General features: G+C 41.0%; 1 protein-coding gene across 2 annotated transcripts in view; it reads left to right on the top strand.

Moving 5' to 3' along the window:
* The first annotated feature begins 2,243 nt into the window (after positions 1-2,243).
* Positions 2,244-11,948, top strand: part of TOP2B (DNA topoisomerase II beta) — a 59,076-nt gene continuing 49,371 nt past the window's right edge. For both annotated transcript variants that reach the window (XM_028099063.2, XM_028099062.2), the window contains exon 1: positions 2,244-2,926. In XM_028099063.2, the coding sequence (XP_027954864.1) occupies positions 2,870-2,926 (57 nt within the window). In that variant the 5' untranslated portion in view covers positions 2,244-2,869. The remainder of the gene's footprint in view (positions 2,927-11,948) is intronic.

Raw genomic sequence — 11,948 nt, 5'->3', positions numbered from 1 at the left:
TTTAAATGTAATACGCACATATGAATAGCGTAGTATTCCAAACAAGACAAACCTGATATAGATTTTTAATGTGGCAATTATTACTATAATTTGTATATAAATGAAAAGTATTTGAAAAAGCCCTAGATGGGAAAGCTGTGCTCAAGTTGGGCATAACCAATTTTATTAAAAAGATAATAAATGTTAAGTCTATTGCACACAGTTAAAAAAAATGAAACAAAACAGTTCTTCAGGAGCTGAGATACTTTTGATCTAGATGCTTTCTCCCATTCCTCATGAATTTCTGCCTTAAGCTGTTGATTTGCATGTATATTCAACTACTTTATTTGTGTTTCTTTCGGTAAGTCAGTATTTTCATAATAAGTTACATTTACTACAGTGTCTTCACACTTAGAAGGCAAAAGGCTCAGTGGTTTACATATGAGGCGAGTGAAAAGATAAACATGAAGTTCCATTAATTAACCTGAGTTTTGAATATATTGTTTTAGTCATTCAAAATCTGAGGCTGAAGAGCTTTGAAAACTGAAGTTTGAAAAGGAAACGTTATATATTTTATAGCTTGGCTTCTACTTAATGCATATATCTTTATAAAAAAACCTCACAAACTTTAAAATTATTTACCCCTTTCAAACTTATAAAATATATGTACTTTGAAGTGTAAAGTCACAGTAAGCACAAGAGCAAAAACTCTCATTTTAACAAGGCATAGACAGGCTCAGGGAAGTCAAATAACAAGGCACAAATACTTAGTTGGTCAGGTTCAGAGCCCAGATTAGCCCTGGTCTGCTTGATTTACAAGCTTGCACCTCAAGTTCAAGGTAAAGAAAGGCTTCACTGTTCTAAACCAAAGTCCCAAATATGCCAGAATTACATGGCCACTAGAGAGCTAATTAAGAAAAACTGTTTAAATTATTTCCATGTTTCAGAGTTCTCCACCTCTCTGGACTCAGCAGGCAGTTAAAATATGTGACCTGAGACATTTTTGTTTTCCCTTGAGAGGAAATGCACAGTAGAAGTTCACAAAAACACCTTTTCCACAAAGCAGCAATACGGCTTTTATCTTTTTAAAAAGCTCTCTTGTCACAGCCATTTGGTGGCAATTCATGCCCTCAAATACTCATTTTAGTGATAGTTAACTCCCTTTTAGTCCGTCTCACAAGCCAGCTGATAAATGACTTGAAATTGGGGGCCCTGTTTTTATTTTGAACCCATCACAGAGCCTGGCACAGAGTGGCAGAGTGTGCATCCAATCAATACTTGTTGAATGGAATTACACTGAAAAGCAGGGTGAGCTAAAGCCTTCTTCCATCTGCCAAAGACTTTGGTGCGGCTATACGGGTAATTTTCTTTCTTAGAAAGCTTTAACGTGAATGAAATTATTCCTTAGTGGGCATTTGAAAATTCCACTGAAAGCAGTTTAAAAAATTAAATATGCCCTCGTAGACGTAGCTGGAGAAATGAGAACGAAAAGTGACAGTGGCAAATCCGCATTGTTCAGAGAAGAGAGAAAGGTCAACAAAGAGTAGAAACGGAACCCTCAACCCACCCTGCATTCTTTCCCTGGAACGTTCTCTGTGCATCCCTTATCATTCAAATTCTTTAAATGCAGTTTCCCTGAAAGTGACCGTATCCCATTGAGGGTGAGGGGAGGACAGGAGAGGGAGGGAAAGAGATGGAGGAGGGGAAGGTCTGAGCAGAGGATTCTTTCGACAGCAGCGTCCACTTGGAGCCTTGGGGAGGCCGGGGTCACGGGGCCCTCCTTGCACCAGTGATCTACAACGTCTTGCCTGCGGTTTACAACCGCTCTTTAAAAATACTTTCCCTTTGGGACTGCCCTCGGCTTCTTCCTGCCACCCCCCTTCTCCCCCTCCTCCCCCCACAGCGGCCCCAAGCAAAGAAATGCCTTGGCTTCGCCGGCAGGTCTTAGAGTAAACAGCACGCTCGGAGGATTACAATCGACCCGAGGCCAATTCGACCCTTTCCTTTTGCCGCCCTCAAATGACCCTTGACAGCAGCCCCTGCTCTCCCCTCAAATGGAAAACCCACAGACACACACACAAACAAAAAACCCCAAGTCTTCCCTTCGGTTGCTACCCGCAATGACGTTTCCCCCTCGGGTCCCGCCCCTCCGGGGGCTTGGAATTTTGGGATTGGTCGAGGGGTTGCGGCGAAAAGGCCCCGATTGGGCGCCAAAAGGCTGACTGACAGCGAGGCGGCCACCGCGCCCACCCTCCCTCCCGCCCTCCCTGGTGTGCGAATGTGTGTGTGCGGTGTTATGCCGGACAAGAGGGAGGCGACCGCGGTGGCGGTGGCTCTGTTTATTGTCCTTCTCGGTGTGTGGATGTGAGGAAGTCGGGGTTGCAGCGCGGCCGACAAAGGCGGCCTTTGAGGCGGCGGCAGCGGCGACTCCGGCAACCCGAGCGGCCGGCCTTAGCTGAGTGTGAGGAAGGACAAGGCGCCTTTGCGTCCCCGCCACGTCTGGACGCCCCGGGCTCTCCGGCTGCGCTCGCCGCGCGCACCTCCGGGCCTCGGCCCGGTTTGCTGCGGCGCCCGCCGGCGGGCGAGGAGGAGGCACCGCGGCTCAGGCGCCGCCGTCCTCCCGCTTCCTTCTCCACCTCTTCCTCAGCGGCTGCCCTAGGCCCGGGCGACGCGGCCGCCGCGCCTCGAGTTTGAGAGCGCCGGGCGGCGCGGCCTCCTCCGCGGGCTCGGCCGGGCGTCCGTCCCGGGTCTCGGCGATGGGGCGCGGGGGGCGGCGCCGCTAGGAGCACGGCGAGCGGAGCGGTCGGTGCGGAGCAGAGGGGCCCGGCGGCCGGCAGGGAGGCGGGAGCGGCGGCCGCGGCCTCGGGGCCTGTGAGCTGAGGCACCCGCCATGGCCAAGGCCGGCGGCGGCGCGGGAGCCGGCGGCAACGGGGCACTGACCTGGGTGGTGAGTGGCGGACGACGGGGGGTGCAGGGCGGGGGTCCCGTACGCGGCATTGTTCCCGGCCAGCGGCAGCGGTGGAATTCCGCCGGGCTGTCCCGGGGTGGGGGGGGGAGGGGAGGGAAGGGAAGGGAAAAGAGGGAAATCCGGCGTCCCGAACGGGCGTCCCGTCGGGGCTTCTGCCCGCAGAATCCCCTGCTCCCCGCCCCTTTTCTTTCTTTACCTCTACGGAGGCTCCGGCTGCGGGAGCCTAATGTGCACTTGAAACTTAGGGTGACAAACCATGAACCTGACATGAAGCCCTCGCTTCATCTTTTTTCCTCTTTCTCAGTCTTCCGGGGCAGTCGGGCATAAGATGATGGGTATTGGCAGTAATGCTTGTGTTTCTGTAGGTCAGCACTTTTATCTAAATGTGGCTTAAGAAAATTCCGGAGAAAGGTGTGTGTGTGTCTGTGTGTGTGTATTGTAAATGCAAATGAAACCACTTCTGATGCTCTAACCTCTCAAAGAAGAAAGGATTTTGTGGGGAATTAGTCTAAGGCAATTTACACTTCAGAGTCTCATACGATTGAAATCACATTCGGGATGGCTGTTTCACAGCAGTTAATATGCTGTAGATCGTCCATCTGTCAGGGTGGGATTATTAAAAGAAGCGTTCACCTGCGTCAGCATCGCAGGTGAAACGGAGTGGGGGCCGAATGGAGAGTGCTGGAGAGGTGACTGAAGTGCTTAGTCCTGGAGTTAAAGGATTTCGGCACTCTGTTCCTGCTGGGAAGTAGTAGAGGAGGGAAGACCTAGAGAGAGACGATTCCCACGGCCGATCGATAATTCACCAGCATTTCACTTGCTCAGCATAGAGTTCAGAGCAGGGTCATTTCCTACACAAAAAAGCCCAGCTCAGCCAACTGGCTTGGTTTCCAGGAGAAACATTTAAAAAGCGTTACATTTAACAGGGACTTTCGATGGATCCTCCCTTTTTTCAGAACACCCGAGGAAACTTTCATATTGGCGTTTTTATTATTCTTCATTTTCTCTTTGGGCGAGGTTTAGGGGAGTTGAGTAGCAGTTCTGTTATATTAACAAGTCCTCCTTGTAAAAAAGCATGTTACTGACAGCAGGAAAACATTTTAACCATTTATGTTTGGGTGCCAAGGTGCTTTGCAAAATAACTTGCCAGGCTCTTAATTGTTGAATTTTCTGAATTTTGTATGTTACTCCAATAATGTAGTGTGAACAGACCAGAGCCAGGAGAGAGAAAATGCCAGATTATAAATTAGTGGTCCATGTGGACCATTCCGGGAGGGGGGAATGCATAAATAAATGCAAGATAATGATTTTTAAAAATGGGCGGCCCTTATCTCTGTTTTAGTAAAATCAACCAACTTCTGAAAATTGAGTTAGCCAGATGGTTCTCATTCACTATTTGGAAGTGCCGAGGCCTGATTTTTGTTTCTGAGGACCCCTGATTCTGTAATGGTAAACATTTTGCTCCAAGATTGAATTGGTTGGCATTTGACATTTGATAGCAGTATTTGAATTTACTGTTGCTTAACTTTGTGGGTAAATGACCACTTTTTCTTTCAAGCTCGGTAGGCAACTCATTTACATAAAAAATTCATGAAACTTAGAGGGTCTCATTCAGTATCAGAAAAATTCATTTGATAATAAAATTGACTTATTTATTAAAGATGTTTTCATTATAAAACGAATATGGGAAATAAAGTAAAAAATCACTTATTCTTTTATTTACAGATTATATCCTTTTGTTGAATTAGAAGTTTATAAAAAGATAATCACTCCATTAAGTCCACTTTATGATTTGATTCTTGCTTTAAATTTGTCAGGTTATATGAGCATCTTTATGTCCATAATATACATTATTGATCATAGACTATTTTAATTTTATGGGAGGCAATATAGTGAAGTGGTTATGAGCATGGACTTTTATGTCAGATTGATGTAGATTCAGATCCTTTCTCCAACACATATTGCAAAAGGGGCCTAACCTTTCAAAGCCTGTTTTCTCATCTATAAAATAAGGTTGCATTGAGAATTAAATAACATATGTAGCTGGTGCTGGGCTTAGTAATGTTTTTTGTTGGTGGTGGTGAAGTTCAAGAAATGTACATTCAGAATAAGGAAGTTGGCTTTTACATGAAGTGCTTTTAAACCAGGATGAAAGCGAATTCCTTTGAAAGAATTCAGGGATTTGTTTCAGTGGTCATCTATTCCTGCAGAGGGGTAACTTTGCCTGCTTGTTGAAACTGGTGTTATGTTGCCACCTGCTTGTGGGTAACAGGAAGAAATAAAAGTGGAAATAGTCTCTGATATTCTTTTGGGAGGGGGATGGGTAATGCCATGTGTTGCTGGTATTAACTTCTGTTGGGATGCTTGCCAGCATGTAGTAGTAATATTGTCACTGCATGAAAGTTTACATTTTAATACCTGAAACCACAAAGCAAAGTGGTTTAAGATTGACATTAACTTCTCCTTTTAATAATGTATTTGGTTTGTGTTTGATTTGCAGGGTCTTAAGCAGATTTTTAAAAATCTTAAAAAAGTGAAAAAGATAAATATAGTAAACTATTTGAGTTAACATTGACAGCAGCTATGAAGGCTTCCTGAACCAAGCAGAGTTTCTTGAGTTAACTTTTAGTTCGTGAAGCTTTGATTGGTAGACCCTGTGGTCTGTTTCATTAAGTCATTTATAATTTTTAAATGGTTGTAAAAATTTCTGTGGAAGTACTAGAATATAGTTAATCACTATGTGAATATTGATCTTTTTTCTAGAATACTCTAATTTGGTAGATTAAAAGATATTAAAAATATTAAGCATATAAAAGTGGTGGCCAGAATAATATAAGAAGCCTTCCTCCGTTTATCACATTTCAACAATTACCAACTCAGGGTCACCCACTTCACCTATAAATAAGTATTTATCTCTAAAACATAAGTTTCTTTAAAAAATAAAACCACAATTAACATTGTAGTTTTTTAAAAAGTAAAAGTCAATGGAATATAAAACATACTTTTTTTACTTTATATTTCTAATTCAAAACATAATTGTATATTTAAATATTGTTTAAAGATTTGTATTAAGAACCTTGCTTTAGTGGCTCATTATTCCAAGTCCGAACTCCTCAACTAGACTTTCAAGCCAATTCTTTCATAAACTATGTGCCCTCTCAATTGAAATTTATTTTGTATAGTCTTCATAGTTAAATTTATCTCTTCACTGTCTCTTGAACATCATGGTTGTGGGTTTTTTTTTTTTTTGTAAGATTTTTATTTATTTGAGAGACTGAGGCAGAAAGAGCTAAGAGCGCGAGAGTGGGGAGGAGAGGGAGAAGAGCTAAGAGCGCGAGAGTGGGAAGGTTGAGCAGGGAGCCTGATGTGGGGCTCAGTCCCAGATCCCACGCCTACCCGAATGAGCCAGTGAGCCACCCAGCGCCCCCCTCATGGTGGTTTTTGTCACGTTGCTATGCATGCTTACCTTCCATCGGGAATGCCTCTTTCTCTTTACCGGTCTAAATCTTACTCTTCAAGGCTAGCTCAGAGTCTCACCAAACTTTCATCCTCCAGTTTACACTCATCTTTTTCTGTTACCCTTATGGGCCAAAAAACATAAATGTCTTTTTATGTAACTTTCATGCATGGTAATTTTGTCTTAACAATTAGATTATAAGCTCCTAAAGCCAGAGACCGCGTATTGTACCTACTTGTATCCTTATACTGTTTAGAAAAGAGCTGGTTTCATAATCCAACCTCAGTTATCTTAACAAATTGGATAATTGACATACTAACTTCCTGAAAAGTCTATCATTATTATTTTTTGAAAGATTTATTCATTTGAAAGAGAGAGGGAGGGAGAGAGAGAGAGGCAGGGGGAGGTAGGTAGGGGCAAAGGAGAGAGAATCCTCAGGCAGACTCCCCGCTGAGCACAGAGCCCATTGTGGGTTTGTGCGGGCTCGATCCTAGGACAAAGGTGCCCCCAAAAGTCTATCATTAATAAGACAAGTGATCAGGTAGCGGTGTTCTTTAGATACATTCTCAAGTTACATAATAGCAGTACTTAGCAACTGTAATTATAATTGGTGCTAACTTTTCTGAAGGGAAGTGAGTGTTCACTTGTAGTTTTATATCTATTAATTACTTAGGTCTCAGTAGTTACATTTTACCAAGGACGTTAAAAAAAAAACTCTTTGAGTTTTTTAAAAATAGGACCCCCTTTAGAGAAAAGGTGAGATCAGTATAATTATTTTCATTTGCAGAGAAGGAAACCGGTTTAGAGATTAGGTAACTGTTAATCACCTGGCTAAGGCAGAGATGGGATTGAAACCAGGTTTATCTTTTTAGCCATGATTTATATAGCCCCTAGCCCCCCACTTCAAAAACATTGAAAACCAAAAAACCTGAGGTGCCTGGATGGCTCAGTAAATTAAGCCTCTGACTCTTGGTTTTAGTGCAGGTGATGATCTCTGGGTCATGAGATCTGCTCTCAGTAGGCAGTCTGGTGGAGATTCTCTCTCCCTTTCCGTCTCACTTTACCCCCCCCCCCCGTTTGCGCCTGCACATGTGCGTGGTCTTCTCTCAAATAAATCTTTAAAAAAAAAAAAAACCAAAAAACCTCATCTTTTATACCTGATGTGACAAGATTACAAAAAAGCCTTCTGGGATATCCTTGGTATCTCTTTGTAATAACCTTTCTTTTACTTCCACACAAAAAGCTAGGAAATATCCTTTCCAGGGTATATGTATCTTGTTTAACAACGCTTTTTTAAGATTATGGGCTATGAAATCAGATCACATGGTTTCATAATTCAGCTTCTTCAAAGTACTAGCTTTGTTAGCTTTGGGAAAACACTTCTTCAGACTTCCATTTCCTCATCTGTAGAAAGGGAATCATGATAGCGATGTCTACTTCATGGAGCTCTTATGAGGGATTGAGATTATCCATATACTTCCCATAATGCTGCCACATAATAAGCCCTCAGGGGGGTACACATACATGTGTCTTTTTTTCAAATCATTTGAAAAGAATTTTCCTATCTTTTGCCTCAGAGTGAGTGTTTTTTTTTTTAATGTGAAATCACCACAATAAGTCAACATTCATCACCACACAATTACAATTTTTTTTTCTTGTGTTGGGGACTTTTATTTATTCTCCTAGCAACTTTTAAATACACAGTGCAGTATTGTTTACCGTAGTCACCATGCTGTACATTACATTCCCAGGACTTCTTATTTTATAACTGGAAGTTTGTACCTATTGGTCACCTTCAACCGTGTTGCTCCCTCTAGCCCCGAATTCAGGGTTTTTGTTTGTTTTTAGAGTCCACGTATAAGTAAGATCATACACGATTTGTCTTTCTCTCTTTGACTTATTTCATTTAGCATAATGCTCTCAAGGTTCACTCATGTCGCAAATGGCAAAAAGTTCCTTTTTTTTTTTTAAAAAAAAGATTTATTTGACAGAGACATAGCTAGAGAAGGAACACAAGCAGGGGGAGTAGGAGAGGGAGAAGCAGGCTTCCCCACAGAGCAGGGAGCCCATGTGAGGCTCGATCCCAGGACCCTGGGGTCACGACCTGAGCCGAAGGCAGACACTTAACGACTGAGCCACCCAGGCGCCCCAAAGTTCCTTCTTTTTTTATGATATTCCTGTGTGTGTGTGTGTGTGTGTGTGTGTGTATTACATTTTCTTTATCCATTTATCACTGGGTGCTTAGGTTGCTTGTGTGTCTTGGCTCTTGTAAATAATGCTACAGTGAACATGGGGATGCAAATATCTTTCCAAATAAGTGTTTTTGTTTTCTTCGGATAAATGCCCAGAAATGGAATTGCTGGATCATGTGGTAATTCTGTTTATAATTTTTTTGAGGAAACTCCATACTGTTTTCCATAGTGGCTACACCAATTTATATTCCCACCAACAGTGCACGAGGGGTCTCTTTTTTCCACATTCTTGTCAACACTTGTTATTTCTTGTCCTTTTGATAATAGCCGTCCTGGCAAGTGTGAGGTAGTATCTTATTGGGGTTTTGATTTGCATTTCCCTGATGATTAGTGATGTTTCATGTCTTTTCATGTGCCTGTTGGCCATCTGTATGTCTTCTTTGGAAAAATATTTATTCAGATCCTCTGCCCATTTTTTTAAATAGTTTTTTAAAGATTTTATTTATTTGAGAGAGCGAGAATGAGAGAGAGCACATGAGAGGGGGGAGGGTCAGAGAGAGAAGCAGATTCCCTGCTGAGCAGGGAGCCCGATGCGGGACTCAATCCAGGGACTCCAGGAACATGACCTGAGCTGAAGGCAGTCGCTTAACCAATTGAGCCACCCAGGCGCCCCCTCTGCCCATTTTTTAATCAGATTTTTTCTTGCTATTGAGTCGTTGGAGTTCTTTATATATTTTGGATATTAACCCCTTATCGGATTTATCATTTGCAAGTATTTTCTCCTATTCAGTAGGTTGCCTTTTTGTTCTGTTTGTGGTTTCCTTTGCAGTGCAGAAGCTTTTTAGCGTGATGTAGTCTTACTTATTTTTGCTTTTGTTGCCTTTGCTTTTTGTGTCAGTTTCAAAAAAAAATCATTGTCAAGACCTACATCAAGGAGCTTCTGTACAAGTCTTTAATTCATTTTGAGTTAATTTTTGTGTATAGATAAGATAGGGGTCCAATTTCATGCATGCATGTGTCTGTCCAGTTGTGGCTGTGCCAACACCATTTATTTATTGAAGAGACTGTCCTTTCCCCATTTTATATTATTGGCTCTTTTATCATAAATTAATTGACCATGTATGTGTGGGTTTATTTCTGGGCTCTCTGTTCATTTGGTCTTTGTGTCTGTTTTTATGCCAGTACCATACTGTTTTGATTACTGTGGCTTTTAATGTAGTTTGAAACTGGTGACGGGGATGCCTCTAGCTCTTTTCTTTTTCAAGATTGCTTTGGCTGTTTAGGGCCTTTGTGGTTCCATACAAATTTTAAGACTGTTTTGCTTCTGTGAAAAATGCTGTTGGAATTTTTATAGGGATAAGGACTTTTATTTTTTACTTTTTATTTATCTATTTTTTTAAGACAGAATGAGAGTGGGGAGGGGCAGAGGGAGAAGGAGAGAGAGAATCTTAAGCAGGCTCCATGCTCAGCTCAGAGCCTATTGCTGGGCTCAATCTCATGACCCTGAGATCATGACCTGAGCCAAAATCAAGCATTGGACACTCAACGAACTGAGCCACCCAGGCTCCCCTGTAGTAGGGACTTTTAAACAATATTAATTATTCCAGTCCATGGGCATGGAATGTCTTTCCATTATTTCTGTCTTCAGTTTCTTTTCATCAGTGTCTTAGTTTTTAGTGTATGGGTCTTTCACCTCCCTGGTTAAATTTATTCCTAAGTATTCTTTTTGATTCAGTTGTAAATGGGACTGTTAATTCCTCTTTCTGATAGTTTATTATTGTACAGAAACACAACAGTTATGTGTATTGATTTTGTATTCTGCAACTTTACTGCATTGGTTTGTTTTAATAGTTTTTTTGTGGAGTCCTAAGGTTTTTATTTTATATGTCATCTGCAAATAATGACAATTTTATTTCTTGCTTTCCAATTTGGATGCCTTTTAGAGAAAGTGTACTTTTTATTTTCACAGTGGACATTTTTTAAACATTCCTTATGATCTTAAGTATCTCTCACCTTCTGTCTCTTTCCTTGTCCTTTGGTGTGGGAGGGCATTTCTTGAAGAGCATAGATGGAAGACAAAGTGTTGGTTTTGTTTTCATTAATGGTGGATAGATAGCCTGGCCCTCTCTATTGTTTCGTGGGTGAAATATGAGTGAAAGGAACATCAAAGCATGGCCGACTTGAGGGAGTTTCAGAAAGGGAGGAGATGAAACAAAAGGGTAATGTGAAGTCTGAGGGGGTCGTTTATAGAAGATAGGAGAAGAGGCTTGTTGCCAAGATTTTGCTAGTGCCACTCTTGTTGGCTTGGTGATGGTGAGATTTCTGTGCCGATTATGTGAATGAGTGGCTCAGTTCCTTTTTAGCACCAACTGGCAAACCATCTCCTTTCCCCTCTTTGGCAGCAATTCATTCTCTCACAGAAAAACAGGAACTGGGTGATTGCCCCAAATTGCTGTATCTCACGTGACAACTCTGCATGGAAGAACCTTTTTTTTCTTTTCTTGACAGGATGGTCTTGGTACATATTCAATCTGAAATAAAAAATTTGTTTTATTGCAATGCTTTTCTTTTTCTGGTGGTTGAGAAGTATTTTTTTTTTTAAGAAGTATTCTTGATAAAGGTTGAGTTTTGGATAAAAGTATTAGATCTATATTCTTTCACTAGGAGTTAGCAATATTGCAAAAGTGCTTAAAATAGATTAATATTTTAATACGGATTTTAGGTATTATTTTGATGTTTTTGTTATAACTAAGAAATTCCCAACAATGCATTATTTTGGCAGCCAGCTTTTGAACTTCAGAAAAAGTCAGTTATGGATGGCATCAGATGTGTAAACCACAAGGAAGAGAATTAAAATGTTTTTAAGATTTGTGGAGGATATTTTCATATGGGGTTATTTTACATTTTTATTGTCTTTAGTTTTATGTGGGAATGAAAATGTTGATCTGATTTCTTATATTCTAGTGTTATTAGATGCTGGAATTATTTATTACTATAAATAGCTTGGTGTTTTGTCCACACAAATTTAGGCAGTAAAATAAATTACGAAAAACTTAAATTGTAAGTTTTCAGTTTTAGCAAACCTTAAAATTTATTTAGAATGATTTTGGTAATTGATTATTTTTAAGGGCATATTGTGAATTTTTATTTAATGTGGACTACTTAGTCAATCACTGTAGTACAAGATATTTTACTATTATGAACATAATAAGAAAAGGTTAAATCATTATTTTGAATCAAAAGACCCCTTCTTTTCAATGTTTAAAATGAGCATAATTCAAAAAATTGAAAAGCATTAAAAAAATTAGTGAAACAAGTACTTGAAAAACAAAAAAACTAATACAGCAGCAAC

The sequence above is a fragment of the Eumetopias jubatus genome, unplaced genomic scaffold, assembly GCF_037043125.1.
Source record: "Eumetopias jubatus isolate StellerSeaLion01/CBP00866 unplaced genomic scaffold, mEumJub1_p1.0 scaffold_1, whole genome shotgun sequence".
NCBI classification, from domain to species: Eukaryota; Metazoa; Chordata; class Mammalia; order Carnivora; family Otariidae; genus Eumetopias; species Eumetopias jubatus.
Note: the sequence above shows the minus strand (reverse complement) of the source record. Positions and strands in the feature narration are given on the sequence as shown.